Consider the following 14,626-nt stretch of genomic DNA (forward strand, 5'->3'; position numbering starts at 1 on the left):
TTTTTTGTCCCACGTCTGGACCTTGAGAGTTAACTTCTTGCAACTTATAGATTCACAGAATTCACTCTGACACACCTGAATCAAATGAAAGGCTTGAAGTCAGGCCTTTGCAGGGCTAAATGACTGAATGCCGATGAGCTAAAAGATACTTTACTGACCCCAAAGGTAAATCAAATAATTCAGATGTGTTGGAGGAGATGCATTTAAAAGTTGCCGGACATTAGTTGGACATTCATGTTGCACAACAAATATTGCAATTCTGCAGCTGCAAAAAAATCCACGTGCTGCCAAAGCACCACAAACAGTAACAACAAAAATATTTGTCTGTTTCTCATTGTCATTTTAACTCAGTGTAATATTTAAAGTAAATTATTTACATGGGAAGACTTCCATTACACAGTCCATGCCCTGCAGTTGTGTTTTGTTTCGTAGCACATCTCAGACGCTTCTTGTTGCCAATAATGAACATAAAGGGACAGCAGTTGACTGAACACAAGCAAACGCTCACTATTGTGTCACATTTTTCACCCCAGTGTGAAATGCTTAACATTCAAAATTAAGACCACGTAAGTGAGGCTGTGTGTGTCTACATACTCCCCACACACCAGTTGCTCATAGTGGTTTCCTGTCTGGGAACGTGTCCTTTGGTTCTGGTGCTGAGTGTTTAAACTGGGTCGGTGTCATGGAGGAACTGGCCCGGGAGAGCATCAGCCTGCTGGCCCGGTCTGCATCTGTAGCCGATCCCCCGAGGCTCGGCTCGTTTGGAGCGGTGTTCATCATGCTGAAGTCCGCGCTGGGAGCGGGACTTCTCAACTTCCCCTGGGCTTTTAGGAAGGCTGGGGGTGTGAACACCGCCATCACTGTGGAGCTGGTGAGTTCAAAGCTAGTTATTCTGGGCTTTCCATCTAATTCAGCCTTCAGTTAGAAAGTTTTGTTGGTAAGTTTTTATGCTGGTGGCTACGATTCGCTTCGGACAAAAATTGCGATAACGTACTTCCGGTGAGCCGCCAGTTTTTGTATGGGAAAACAACTCGAGGTAATGGTGAAAATGTCGTTATTTGTTGTGCGGTCCAATAGGATTTTATTGCTTGCTGGCGGCCAGGACTTAAATGTAACAAATGTAACAAAGTAGCTAATATTTGTCCATGATGTAGTGCGCCAGTTCGCTACGAAGCTAAACAATCATCACTTGCACCAAAATCCTGTCAGAAAGATTATTTTTGTCCTATCCTGGACTGTAAAACAACCCTCTCTTTTTGTGAACACTGTGCTGACACAAATCTACATTTAATAAAATGTCTCCTCAGTTTTGTGTTGAGTGAATTGTGTTACATAAAACCCCATAAAGTGGCCTAATGGTGAATCTTAATGCTAAGAAACTTCTCAACATTATTGCAGAACATAATTTATCAGTTTTGTCGCCATAAATCATACTGTTTTCAGAGCTTTTTTATTTCTTTTTCTCTTCCTTTTTATTTTTGCTTTATTTTCTCCTTCCTCTTCTAGTTTATTGTCTACTCTTCACCTAACTCTGATTTCTGAGTTGTATTTGAATACTTATTTGCATTACTGCCTTGTTTTTTGAACAAATCTTTCAATAATAAAAAAACATCCCCCACTGCAAAGACAGAAGTACTGAGCTGAAGAACGCAGCTGTTAATGTTAATTAAATATGTGAAGTGCAGCCAACTGAATGACTTCATTCACTTCCTCCACCACCATTGCTAAAACTACAGGCAGACTACAGTTCTAAAATAGAGCAAGAAATCGACATCGTCATTTACAACTAATACCTTGATTGAAATTTTGCTGGAGAAATCCACTTCAATTGGAGAAATCCCAGACAGAGCAATGAAGGGAGATGAGAATCGCGATGAAGGCAATGGCCAGCAACCTGCAACCATTTCTCTCTCTCTCTTCTTGGTGTGAAAGAGGCCCCCTTTTTCACAGGTGAGCTCTAATGAAGCCTCAGGTTTTAGTGTGGACTTTCACTGAACTGCTTCTGACTGTTGTAAAACATGCTTTCTAAGAACAAGCAAAGAGTCTGAGTTTTATGTTTTTGTTCCAGGATTTTGCTCCTAATTTACAGAATCTTAATACCTGTTCAGGTCCATAATATAATTTCTAATTTGTTAGCATGTGAGGCACAAAAACAAACGTACTACCACCCTCATAGGTGTGACCCTTTTAAGTATTGTGTGTTTATTAGAGATGTGCCGATCAGGTTTTTTCCTCCCGATACCGATACCGATCACCCATGAGGGCCGATCACCGATCATACACTTTTTCACGAAAATCGGCCCGATTATGATCGGTGACCGATCGATCGGCACACCTCTAGTGTTTATAGAGACAATTATTTGGATCATTTTGCTTTTATCTGATTAAAAATTTCCTAATTTTTGTAAATTGTCATAGTTATAAAAAATGTTGTCTCATTGTGAGTAAATCACAAGTTAATGTTTTTTAGCAGTAGTAATTCTGGGTTGGGTTCTTGCTTGTATCTCCCCTGCCAAGAGGGTTGTAACTTTTAGCAAGATTTGTTAGTCGCTAATTTCTACAGTCTTTAGAGGGATTTAATTTAATGATTCTCTTGAGGTTGGAGCTCCTTCTTTACATAGCATTGTCTTAGTTGCTGTGAAATAAGTTGGATTGTGGTTTCTTAAGACAACTTCATTATTTGTTTTTTTTTGTTTTCTCATTTTTAAGTTTTGGTGTTGATGCCAAGGTTAGTGTTTCTGTTGTAGTTATTGTGAAAAATTAAGTAATTTTGAGAAAACAGGCTGTGGTACACCATTCACAGGTGTGTCCATGGCCATAGGTTTAAAATCTTCAAGCGGGAGTGACACCAAGTATGGATTAGTGTTGAACTCTTCATCGTTATCCTCTGCAGGTGTCTCTGGTGTTTCTCATCAGCGGTCTGGTCATCCTGGGTTATGCGTCGTCCGTCAGCAGACAGAAGACCTATCAGGACGTAGTGAGGGAGGTGTGTGGACGAGCTGTGGGTCAGCTCTGTGAAGTCTGTTTTTGCTTCAACCTCTTCATGATTAGCGTCGCCTTCCTGGTGGTGGTGCAAGACCAACTGGAAAAACGTAAGTAAAAGTAGAACTAGCTCAGCAGCTAGTTTATGTTTTGAAAAAATTATGTTTTTTATCGCTTTCTCATGTAAACTCAGGTGAGACTTTGGGTGTTATTGATGAACTTGGTGACCTTGACTGTCAAGGAAACTAAAACTTGGCTCCAGCTCTTAAAGATGTTCTTTTTCAGCTTTCAGATATTGTGCTTTTCTTTTTCCTTTTTTACCTTTGAGCTGTTTCAGGCAGCAAATGTTCAGCTTTTTTTTTTTTCTTTTTTTTCTGATATTTAGCTCCACTATTAATGCATCAAAATATTTTTTATGTCTTGTGTCATAATCCTCTTTTGACTTGGATATTTTTGTCTCTTTCTCTCTCTTCAGTGTGTATTTCTTTATACGAGACTGTGACCGGATCAAGTGAGGCAGACATGCCTTACCACTGGTACACTGACCAGCGCTTCGCCCTCTTCATCATGTGTCTTCTCATCATCCTGCCTCTGTCTATCCCAAAAGAAATCGGCATACAGAAATACACAAGGTACTCTGTGTTTATCTCACCTCTGATAACATCACACATATATATTTATTTAATTTTCTGAATGTTTTTTTTGTGTCAGTGTACTAGGGACGCTTGCTGCTACGTATCTCTGTGTCGCAGTCGTTGTCAAGTATTATCTAATGGACAGCCACAGGATTATTTACACAGAGCAAAGCCGAGGGTCAGTACCTCTCATTTTTCGTGGATTGTGTGTGTACATGTCTAGCGTTTTATCTAATGTACTTTAGTAAATATGTGTATCTTTCAGAGTCAGTTCCTGGGCCTCCATGTTTAGTGTGGTACCAACCATTTGCTTTGGCTTCCAGGTACGATCATCTTCAACCACATTCAAGTTGTCACTGAAAAGCACAATGTCCTTTAGCTTCCTGTTGTCTTGCATGACTTTCTTTTACTAAGACATGATTTTCCGAGAAATGATTCCTGATTTTGTTGGGTTATTTTTCAAATCCTCTTTTATGTTCAAAAACACAAAAACCAATAACATAATTTCCCCTTCGAAGGAATGCCTAAAATATATCAAATGAAATATAATCATCAAGGCTTTCTATTATATTTGGGCCAGTCTGAGGGAGATGGATTTTCTGACATTAGGCAGCAAAGCAACAACATCATGCAATTGTTAGTGAACGTGTTGCCCAGTGTCAGAAAACTGGATTTAAACAAAAAATTCACATTTTCCCTGTTTTTATTTTTCCAATTAGGCCTCAACTGCTTGTAAAAACAGCCAAGCGCTTAAACAAACCACCCAGACGTTTTCTGAAAATAAGTTAATGTTTCTGGTGTCTGAAAAATGAGCCGTTTCAAAAAATCTCGATTGCTGTTACATTCCACTGCACTACACCGTTACCTAGCAACCCCAGGGAAGCCTAACCTCGTTACCTAGCAACCCAAGAGGAATTCGGGCAGGTTTGGTCAGTATGCTCTGTTCAAGGGCTGCGGGAAAAGACACGTATTTATAGTAGTTTACAGTAGTTCACTTACCAACTAGAAACAACTTGCTGCATTTTTGTTGGCTCCACTTCTGCCGTTGGGTGTTATTCAGAGTCTAAGATGTATAGTTGTATAATTGCGCATCTATTTGGAGCCATTTTCATGTGCAAGTGTTGAGTTATGGGACGTGGCCAGCAGCAGCTTATTTTGATTTAAAGTGACAGGAGGCCCTAAAGCAGCTCATTTTGAAAGGAGCTCAACTAGGCAGAACTGACCAAACTAAAATCTCATTATCTAAGAATGGTTTTATGTAAAAAAAAAATGTGATGAACCTATTTGTATAGCCAATAGACCTATCCCAACCTGTTCAGGAAAGCCTAATAGGTTACATTTAATGAATCATGAATAATCCTTCTGTGTTTTTTTTTTTTTTTTAAACTTTATTTTTTATCATTTTTAGGGTTTTTTAGTACACATACACATTTGGAACAGTCAGATCCGCCTTTAACACAAAACGCAGAGCACTCAGTTTGACAGGTGCAGTCATGTAATAATCAACAAAAAGCGGTAATTACATCTATTAACAATCGTTATCATTTGTTATAGAAGTTTCAGTTTTTTCCAATATTTGTTGTATTTGTGAGTAGCAAGTCTTAATGAGAAAGTCAGTCTCTCCATTGTATGGATTTCCCCGACTATCTCTCTCCATTCCGAGATCGCTGGCGGTTCCGGGTCCAACCACCTGCGGGTTATCGCTTTCCTTGCTCCTGCTAACAGTACCAAGAGCAGATATCTATCCAATTTCTCCAATGTCTGGGGTAGATCACCCAGGAGCACCACAGCAACATCATATTGCAGATTCAGGTCCATTTTAGCATTGATTTCCCCTATCACCTCCAGCCAAAAGGGTGTAATCTCTGTACATTCCCAGAAGATATGAAAATGTCCCGCAGACTCATTCCCACAGTTCCTCCAACATTTTGCCTTTTCAGTGTTGTTACAGTGTTTACCTCTAATGTTCGGTGTAATAAAAAAACGTACCATACATTTCCAGGTAAATTCCTTCCAAAGGCCTGAACTTGATGTGTGAATCACAGAGTTACATATATTTAACCAAGCATTATTTTTATTTTAGCATCTTTTCCCCATTTTACCTTGATATATGTTGTATCACATTTCCTTCCCATTTGCAGACATGAATATAGTTTGGATATTATTTTTTCAGGGGGTCTTCCGTTACTCGAATCCAATAGGATTTTAAGTATACCTGTCTCTTCCTCCTCCAAGCGCTTTATACTCTTATCGTAGTGGTGTCTTAGTTGGAGGTACCTATAAAAATCAGGTTTTTCCAAGTTGTAGTTATTTTGAAGTTGTATAAAACTTTTTAATTCGTTGTTATTTGTAATCTTCCAATAGCTTGTTATGCCTTTTTGTGCCCACTGCATAAATCTTCTATCCAATCTTGATGGGGGAAAATCTCTATCGTAGGCAGGCCATCTCAAAATACGGGCATTTCTTTCAATTTGTACTTGTTTTGATATTTTATACCAAACGTCCAACGGTACCTTTATCCATAATGGTATTAGGTCAGAATCTATGTGTTTTTTAATGAGATAACGATCTCCAAGCAAGGATTGTAGGGGTGTGTTAGTGTAAGACATGTCTATCTCTTTCCATTTTGTTTCACATGTTGGATCACACCAACCATCACTCTCATCTGTTCTGCTCTATAATAGTCCTCCATGTGTGGTAACGCCCAACCACCCTTTTCCTTTGATAGTTGTAATGTTTGAAATCTTACTCTGGGTTTTTGTTTAGCCCAGATAAAATTTGAGATTATTCTATCCCAGTTGTGGAATTGTCTGTCGGGTATTTTTATAGGCAAAGCCTGAAAAAGATAGAGAAGCCTTGGTAAAAGGTTCATTTTTATTATATCTATTCGATTATATAGATTCATAGTTAACAACGACCAACGTTGTAGATCCGCCTTAATCTCTTCTGTCAGTGGGGTATACTTGTATTCAAAAAGGTCGGATAACTCTGCAGGGATATTAACCCCCAGATATTTATACATTTATTGTCCCAGCAGAATCTGGACAGCTTCTGAATTCTTAGTGATGGTTGATAATTGAATGAAAGGGTTTGTGTTTTCTGCAGATTTAACTTATACCCAGAGTACATGCCAAATATTTTCAAAAGGGAAAAAAGGTTAGGTAGGCTGGTCTCCGGGTCAGTTAGCGTCATGAGGATATCATCAGCGTAAAGGCATATCTTGTGCTCTGTGCCTTTAATATTTACACCCATAATATTCTTGCGTTCTCTGATGGCCTGCGCTAGAGGCTCAATAAAAAAGCGCAAACAATGTGGGGCTGAGGGGGCAGCCTTGGCGGCAGCCCCTTTCTAATTGTATTCTATCCGTTAGGTCCCCATTAATCTTAATCCTGGCAGAGGGGGATTCATACAGAGACTGAAAACAGCCTTTAATTTGATTATTAAAGCCAAATCTTTCCTATGCTAAATAAAGGTAATTCCAATACACTTAGTCAAACGCCTTTTCTGCATCCAAACTGATGGCTATGTTTTTCATTCTGTCTATGAGAATCCTTCTGTGTTTTGAGTGCAGTGCCATGAAGCCTGTATAGCAATCTACAGCAGTATGGAGAACCAGAATCTCCTCCACTGGGTGGCCATCTCTGTGCTCTCCATGTTTTTCTGCTTGCTCACTTACACTCTGACTGGTGGGTTCACTTCTCAAACATCGGCCTTTCTCCAGAACGTTCTCACCTGCTGACCACGTCCACCTTCTCTTTCACCAGGTGTGTATGGCTTCTTGACCTTTGGGCAAGGCGTAGCCTCAGATATTCTGATGTCATATCCTGGAAATGATGTGGTGATGATCATATCCAGGCTGCTGTTTGGAGTATCGATCATCACGATATATCCCATTATTCTTCTGCTGGGGAGGTAATTCAAGTCTGAGTGGAGTTTGTGTGGTTTTGTGGATCCTCATGTCGTGTCTGTGTGGAACAGATCTGTGATCCTGAACCTGGTGCTACGACTTCAAATAAATCGTTGGGGAGTGGTCACTCATTCGTTTGAGAGTCGCTGCAGAGTCGTTCTGACTGTGGCCTGGATCTCCTTCACGCTTCTGATTGCCATGTTTGTCCCAGACATGGCCGACGTCATCAGCGTCATTGGAGGAATAAGTGCCTTCTTCATCTTCATCTTCCCTGGCAAGCATAAACTTTATTTTATCAATTAGAACCCATTTAAACTCTAAACTCTTGTTGGAACTGGCTGATATTTAATGTTCCCGTTTGACCATTGAGTCTACTGTCAATGAAATTTATGTCATTGAAAAACTAAACAAATCTATTTCAGATTCATAGATGTACAATCCACTAACCAGTAGAGCTCATTCAAACCAAACAAATACAATTAAATTCAGTCTATGAAAAATATTAATTCAGTTCAATACAATCAGATTCTGAACATTTTTATTATGAAAATCTGTATATTTGAAAGATTTTCATCATTTATTCACTTTATTAAAAAAAAAAAAGCACAGGGTGACAGAGGAAAGCAAAAAACTCTTTTTAGCAGACAGGAAACGTCCAACAGAACCAAACTGATTATCTAAATATATGGTTACACCTTAAATCTGCTTCACTGTTGGATCGATTATGCAATAAAAGTCCTGTGGTGTTCTGTGTATGCTGCAGGTCTTTGCTTAGTGTTCACAATGCAGACTGAAGATGTCTCTCCAAGACTCCGGTGAGTGTAAACTATTTACACATTGCTGTTACATTCACTATGTGCACTATTTAAAGCATGAACAGGGTCATAAATACAATGTGTTGGGTACAAAACTGCTTTCTGCATGCAAACATCCACAATTTCCTAAACTGGTGGTTATAATAAATACCCTATTGCCCTTTTGGATTTTTTTGTTTTTAGTTTGTCGATGATCATCTAATAGTGAAATGCTGTAGATATATTTTCTGAGTTTTTGTGTATGAACTGAGCATTAAACTATTGCTACTGAGAAAGCAAATGCCTTTACAGCCAGAAAAAGCCTGCACAAGTTTAATGGGAGCTTAGCGGGGAGGAAACATTTTCACTCAAAGAGAAACATAAAGGCAAGCAGGTTTGTCAAAGAGATGTTCAAAGCGTAGGAAAAAAGTAGCGGCTTATAGTCCAGAAAACATGATAGTTACTTGATTATGCTATAAAATGTGCTTGTAAAATGCATAATACTGCTTATTTAGTTAAAGATTGCTGTTCTTGTCTTTCTTCTGACTTGTTGAGTTTTGTTTGCCATTGCAGGGACATTTTAAGCATCTGGGGCGTTGTAACAATCGTGGTTGGAGCTTTCATCTTTGGACAGAGCACCACCATTGCTGTGATGGAGATTTTCCACAAGTTCAAAGCTTAACAAAGCAATTCCTCTGCAGCAGAACCTCACCTCTTCTGGCGAACTGGACATTGAATTTTCATGGCTGGCTTTTACTTGTACATATATACGTTTTGTCTTCTTGAGCAGAACATATGTTTATGGAATATGTTTGTGTGCAGTGCAATTTTCAGTTTGAATGGATTTTAACATGTTTGTGTAATAAGTCTGTAAATATATTTGATTATGGTTAAGCATGTTTGCAGCAGAAGTATTGTACAGATGATCCGTGTCTTTTTGAGTATTCATGTATTATACTGAACCTTGCCAGGGGGCGCTATTGCACCATTTATAAATTACTGAACTGTCCCCCCACTCCACATCATGCATGAAACTGTTTCTTGTCGATTTAGGCAAGAGAAAACAAGCTTTTGTCCCCTTTCTGCTCATCTCTGTGACCATTTGCTTGAGTGAAATAAGAAGAATGCTTTAAATCTTGTTTCTTTCAGGGTCCTGAGTACTTCTCCGTTCTCTTTTTCCCCTTCCCAATCTAAATCATAGCAGCAGTATAAATCTGCTGTAGAAGTGAACCGTTTACTATTTATCCTCTTCAAGCTTAAATGAGTTGTGGGTCGCAGCTTGCAGCCGTGCACATGTGAAGTGATTTACAGTGAATCTACAAACCAGTTCTGTCAGGCTCTGGAGTCAGAGGGGGGCGATTATCAGCAACATATCAGGCTGAAATTCAAGAATCAAGCAGATGACGCATGTCTGCCTGAACTCAGAGAAAATGATTTTTTAAGCATGAAAATACAGAGCAGCTTTAATGGATTCCTCTGTTATGTAATGGATGTTTTCATCTTGGGTGGAACTGCTCGTAGGGGCAAAACCTGTGACACTCTGCTTGTGTTTAGTCCTCGGGATTATAGTGTGACCTGGCCAAATGTTTAAATCCATTAAATGCAGCTGGGAAAAAATGCTTGAAAATCACACAGAGCCCCTCACAAATCCTGCAGCTGCTCTCTGGCTTCATAAAGTAAACATGGTTCTAAGTAGCATGCAGCTTTCAAAAGATTAACACCTCTGCTGTCTGAACACATTTGCAACATTTGAGACCTTTCTGTCCAGAAATATACGGTTTAACATTTTCATTTTTCTAGTCATTATTCAATACCAACAGACGAGAGACTGTCATTATTTCACAGCTTAAAGCAAAATTGAGAATAAAATATTTTTTTTTTTACTATTGTGTCTTAGATCCAGGCGCCATGCTTCAATTTCAATTGGCTCAACCTGCATGACTTTAGGCACATCTGAACCAAACTTTCAAGTATCAGTTTTTAGGCACAGATGTAAGTGACTATTGGCAATGTGGCAATTTATTTAACCCTTAAGAAGCAGCCAAGTTGTTATGGTGTCTTCTGGTAGGAATCAGGTTAATTTAGCAGGTTTTGACACTTCATTACAATCTAGAACTAATTACTCCAGTTTATTTTATTACAGATTTACTTAAATCTTCACTCGAGATGTGTTCATGATGCATTTTCTTTCTCTAATGATTCCCAACAAACCGCTGAGACCTTATAAAAATGAAGCATCTGTACTAATCAAATTGGCATCTCCTAATTATAATTTCTTAAGTGAGAACAATAAGCATAAGAGGGGCTTAGGACTTCTTAATATTTCATGATTCACCAAACTGTAAAATGATTTTCTTGAGCATATTTGACTCTCTTGAATGTTTGGGAATCAATGTAAAAGGTCAGACACTAATGTTATATAAAAGCCCCAAATATGTGGAAAATGTTTTCAATCAATTTAGCCAGCTCTTATCGGTCAAGTTGAATACATCTGAAATCTGTGGAGTCAGGAAAAAAGACAACAAAATCGTGGCCATGACTTGTTATAATTAAGTCTTTCCCAAGAAATCAATGAGTAATTACCATTCTTATTATTCTCGTTCCATTAATTAAGTCGCGGCCAGAATTTTTTTTTCTCCCATGTCACCAGACCCATTTCATAGAGATCAAATAAAACAACCAACAAATTATTCTCCTTTGTTGTTTTTTTGATTTCTTTTTACATAAAGGGAGGACATAATAAAAACGCAACATTGACATAGAACTTGCAACATATAAAACAAAGACAAACACAACAGCTATTTATATTACATTGAAGTTTGAATACATGACATAAAACATATTGTCTATGTATGATGATATGAAACATTTACATTGTCATGCATAGAATGACAATATAAACATTCTTGTGTTTATTTCAAACAAACACAAGAAGTTATTCCTCCCCTTTACATTACTGTAAAGGGGAGGAATAGATCCAACTTTTCCATTTTTGTTTATTTGGTTTTGTTTGTTTTCTTAGTGTAGTAGTGTAAATAGCATTTCTTTTTAAATAAAAAGACATAATAAAATGCAACATTGGCATAGAGCCTGCAACACTTAAAAGAAAAACAAACATATCAACAGCAATTTACATTACATTAAAGAGGTGGAATAGAGCCAAAATCAAATAAAAACTTTCCTCCCGTATTTTTTTTTTTTTGCAATACATCTGCAACATTTAAAAGAAAGACAAACACAACAGCAATTTACATTATATTAAAGTTAATACATAGAATGATGATGTAAAACTTTCAACTTAAAACAGAAACGAACACAGGAAGAAACTATTTACATTACTGGAAAGGGGCGGAATAGATCCAGCCTTTCCATTTTTGTTGAGTTGTTTTTTTTATTTTGTCAGTTTCTTAGCATTTGTTTTAACAAAAAGGAGGACATAATAAAAATGCAACACTGACATTGATCTTGCAACATTTAAAACAAAGACAAACACAATCAACAGCTATTTACATTGCGTTATGAGTTTGAATACGTACAATGATGTAAAATGTTCAACATTTAAACAGAAACAAACAAGGAGGCTTTTCACTGTAAAGAGGCTGAATGCCAAGTCCTTTCCTTTTTTGTCGTTTGTTTTTTAAGCATTTTTAAATTAAAGAGTTCAATAAAAATGTAACATTTACATAGAACTTGCGACATTTAAAACAAAACTGCACTGTATGGCCTGTTTCAGGCCACTTCATGTATTTGAAGGGAGTGAAAGGACTCATTCACACTCTGCTGATGGCAAGCTACTGGATTGTAGCCACAGGCTGACAGAAGTGAGGCTGCAAATTTTTGTGCCATGTCGTGTCTGACCAACACCAGCTGGCAAGGTGGGTGAAGTGGGAAAACAAACGGCAAAGGGTGGACAGACCGGGAATCGACTGCTGTTGCAGTGGTTCCCAACTGTAGTCCTTAAGTACACATGCCTACATGTTTAAGATGTCTCCTCTTCCTACCAAACTCCTGACTCAAATGAATGGCTGACAGACTTCTGCAGTATCTGGTGGCTGCAGAAGAGGTCATGCAATCATTTGAATCAGGTGTGGTGAAACAGACACATAACAGAATAATCTTTACATGAATTAAAATACTAATAATCTAAAATACTTGTTAGATTTAATACTTATAATCTAACTACAACAAAGAGCTATTCACATGACTTTAAAGAGGTTGAACTTTGATGAGATGGCGTTTCTCTTTCAAATCTTTCTTCTGCCAGGTTCTGTATTCTGCTTCTTTCTGGAACGCCTCTAAAATCTCTCTGGCCTCCATCTCATAGTTCTCTGCCTCGATTCTAAGGGCTTTTTCCTTTTCCAGCATGAGGGTGAGTTCCTGGATATCTTTGAGCAGAGATCTCCGTTTCTTGTCCTCTGCCTGAAGCTTGTTGGTAAGGAGTTCGGCCTCACCTGTGAGGGTTTCTGTCATCTTACAGGCTTTCTCTAAACCCTGGAAAAGTTTACCACTTACCTTTTCCAACTTCAACTTACCTCTTTCTACCTCTTCTCTTAGAGCCCTTTCTTTCTGCAGCTCTTTGTCTGTTTCCTGCTGAAGAGACTCTACAGTCTTCAAGAGAGAAGCATTTTCAGACTCTCTTTTTACCCTTAGACTTTTCTCTTCTTGGAGCATTTTCTCTAGCTTTTGGAGTTCCAGTTCAAATTTCTCCCAGTCATCCAAAGCAGTCTCAGCCGGACCATCCTTGGACGTTTTCTTCATGTCCTCAAGATTTTTATTTAGTTGCTCTGTGATCTCCACAGCTTCCTCTTTGTCTGCCTCAATTTGGGCTCTAAGTTCTTGTTCTGTTTTCAGTTCTTGCTCCAGTATTTCTAATAAATTCTCTGCCTGGACCTGTTGGATTTTCTCTTCTTGGAGCATTTTCTCCCGTTTTGGAGCTCCAGTTGAATTTTGTCCCTCTCTTCTTAACTTTGAACTTTGATGAGATGGTGTTTTTCTTCTGCTTCCTTCTCAAATTTCTCTAAAATCTCTATGGCCTCCATCTCACAGTTCTCTGCCTTGATTCTAAGGGCTTTTTCCTTTTCCAGCATGAGGGTGAGTTCCTCGATATCTTTGAGCAGAGATCTCCGTTTCTTGTCCTCTGCCTGAAGCTTGTTGGTAAGGAGTTCGGCCTCACCCGACAGGGTTTCTGTCATCTTATAGGCTTTCTCTAAACCCTGGTAAAGTTTATCGCTTACCTTTTCCAACTCCAACTTACTTCTTTCTGACTCTTGTCTTAGAGCCTTTTCTTTCTGCAGCTCTTTGTTTCCTGCCGAAGAGACTCTACAGTTTTCAAGAGAGAAGCATTTTCAGTCTCTCGTTGGACCCTTAAGACTTTTCTCTTCTTGGAGCATTTTCTCCCGCTGTTGGAGCTCCTGTTGGATTTTGTCAACCAAAGCAGTCTCAGCTAGACCCTCTGTGGACTTTTTCTCCATGTCCTCAAGCTTTTTAATTAGTAGCTCCACAATCTCCACAGCTTCCTCTTTGTCTGCCTCAATTTGGGCTCTAAGTTCTCGTTCTGTTTTCAGTTCTTGGTCCAATACTTCTACGAAATCCTCTGCCTGGACCTGTAGTGTTTTCTCTTCTTGGATGGTTTTCTCCCGCTGTTGGAGCTCCAGTTGAATTTTGTCCCTCTCATCTGAAGTGATCTCAGCGGGACCCTCTTTGGACATTTTCTCCACATCCTCAAGCTTTCTAATTAGTTGCTCTGCGATCTCCACGGCTTCCTCTTGAGAGTCCGCCTCAATTTGGACTCTCTTTTGGTTTTCAGTTCTTGCTCCATCATGTCAAAGAAAGCCTCAGCAATTTTGAATTGATCCAGATTTTCATTTTATGCCTCAATCCTCAGCTTTCTTTCTCTCTGGAGCATTTCTTGAAGCTGTCTTACATCAAGGTAAGGAATGTCCTCATCTCGAACTTTGATTTCTGTTGAATGTTCAGTGGAAACTTTCTTCAACCCTTCACAGTAGCTAGAGCATTTTAGGGGAACCTTGAAGGCTTCCCCTTTTGCTGAATCACTTTTTGGACCAAGATTTCTTTCGTTCTTCAGTTTTTCCTGGAGCTTCTTTACCTCTTTCTGAGCCACAGTGAGATCAATTTCAAACTCAATGGTGAGCATCTCAATTTCCTCATGGTGTTTGGATCTCCTTCATTTCTTATTGGAGTTCCTGTATTGTGGGGCAGCACGTTGTCTCATCTCTTCCCACCTGGCCTTGGTTTTTGGATTCAGCTTTCTCCAGCTTCTCCTTAAGCTCCTGAATTTCCAGAAGCAT

General features: G+C 38.9%; 1 protein-coding gene and 1 pseudogene across 1 annotated transcript; one reads left to right on the forward strand and one right to left on the reverse strand.

Moving 5' to 3' along the window:
• slc38a8b (solute carrier family 38 member 8b) lies at positions 1-9,457 on the forward strand. The gene is made up of 10 exons (XM_014994032.2): positions 1-871; positions 2,894-3,092; positions 3,458-3,614; positions 3,694-3,795; positions 3,883-3,940; positions 7,189-7,303; positions 7,382-7,529; positions 7,596-7,798; positions 8,288-8,339; positions 8,892-9,457. Exons 1-10 carry the CDS (start codon positions 683-685, stop codon positions 8,998-9,000), a joined length of 1,332 nt encoding a protein of 443 aa, XP_014849518.1. The 5' UTR covers positions 1-682; the 3' UTR covers positions 9,001-9,457.
• Positions 9,458-13,279: 3,822 nt separating this feature from the next.
• Positions 13,280-14,626, reverse strand: LOC148160220 (uncharacterized; annotated as a pseudogene).

Source organism: Poecilia mexicana, unplaced genomic scaffold, assembly GCF_051168715.1.
Source record: "Poecilia mexicana isolate PSO_F unplaced genomic scaffold, ASM5116871v1 scaffold_3, whole genome shotgun sequence".
In the NCBI taxonomy this organism is placed as follows: Eukaryota; Metazoa; Chordata; class Actinopteri; order Cyprinodontiformes; family Poeciliidae; genus Poecilia; species Poecilia mexicana.

Coding starts and splice junctions, on each gene's coding strand:
- slc38a8b (XM_014994032.2), top strand. CDS start 683: ATGGAGGAACTGGCCCGGGAGAGCATCAGCCTGCTGGCCCGGTCTGCA. Junction 7,304..7,381: donor GCTCACTTACACTCTGACTG/GTGGGTTCACTT, acceptor CTCTTTCACCAG/GTGTGTATGGCTTCTTGACC. Junction 7,799..8,287: donor CTTCATCTTCATCTTCCCTG/GCAAGCATAAAC, acceptor TGTATGCTGCAG/GTCTTTGCTTAGTGTTCACA.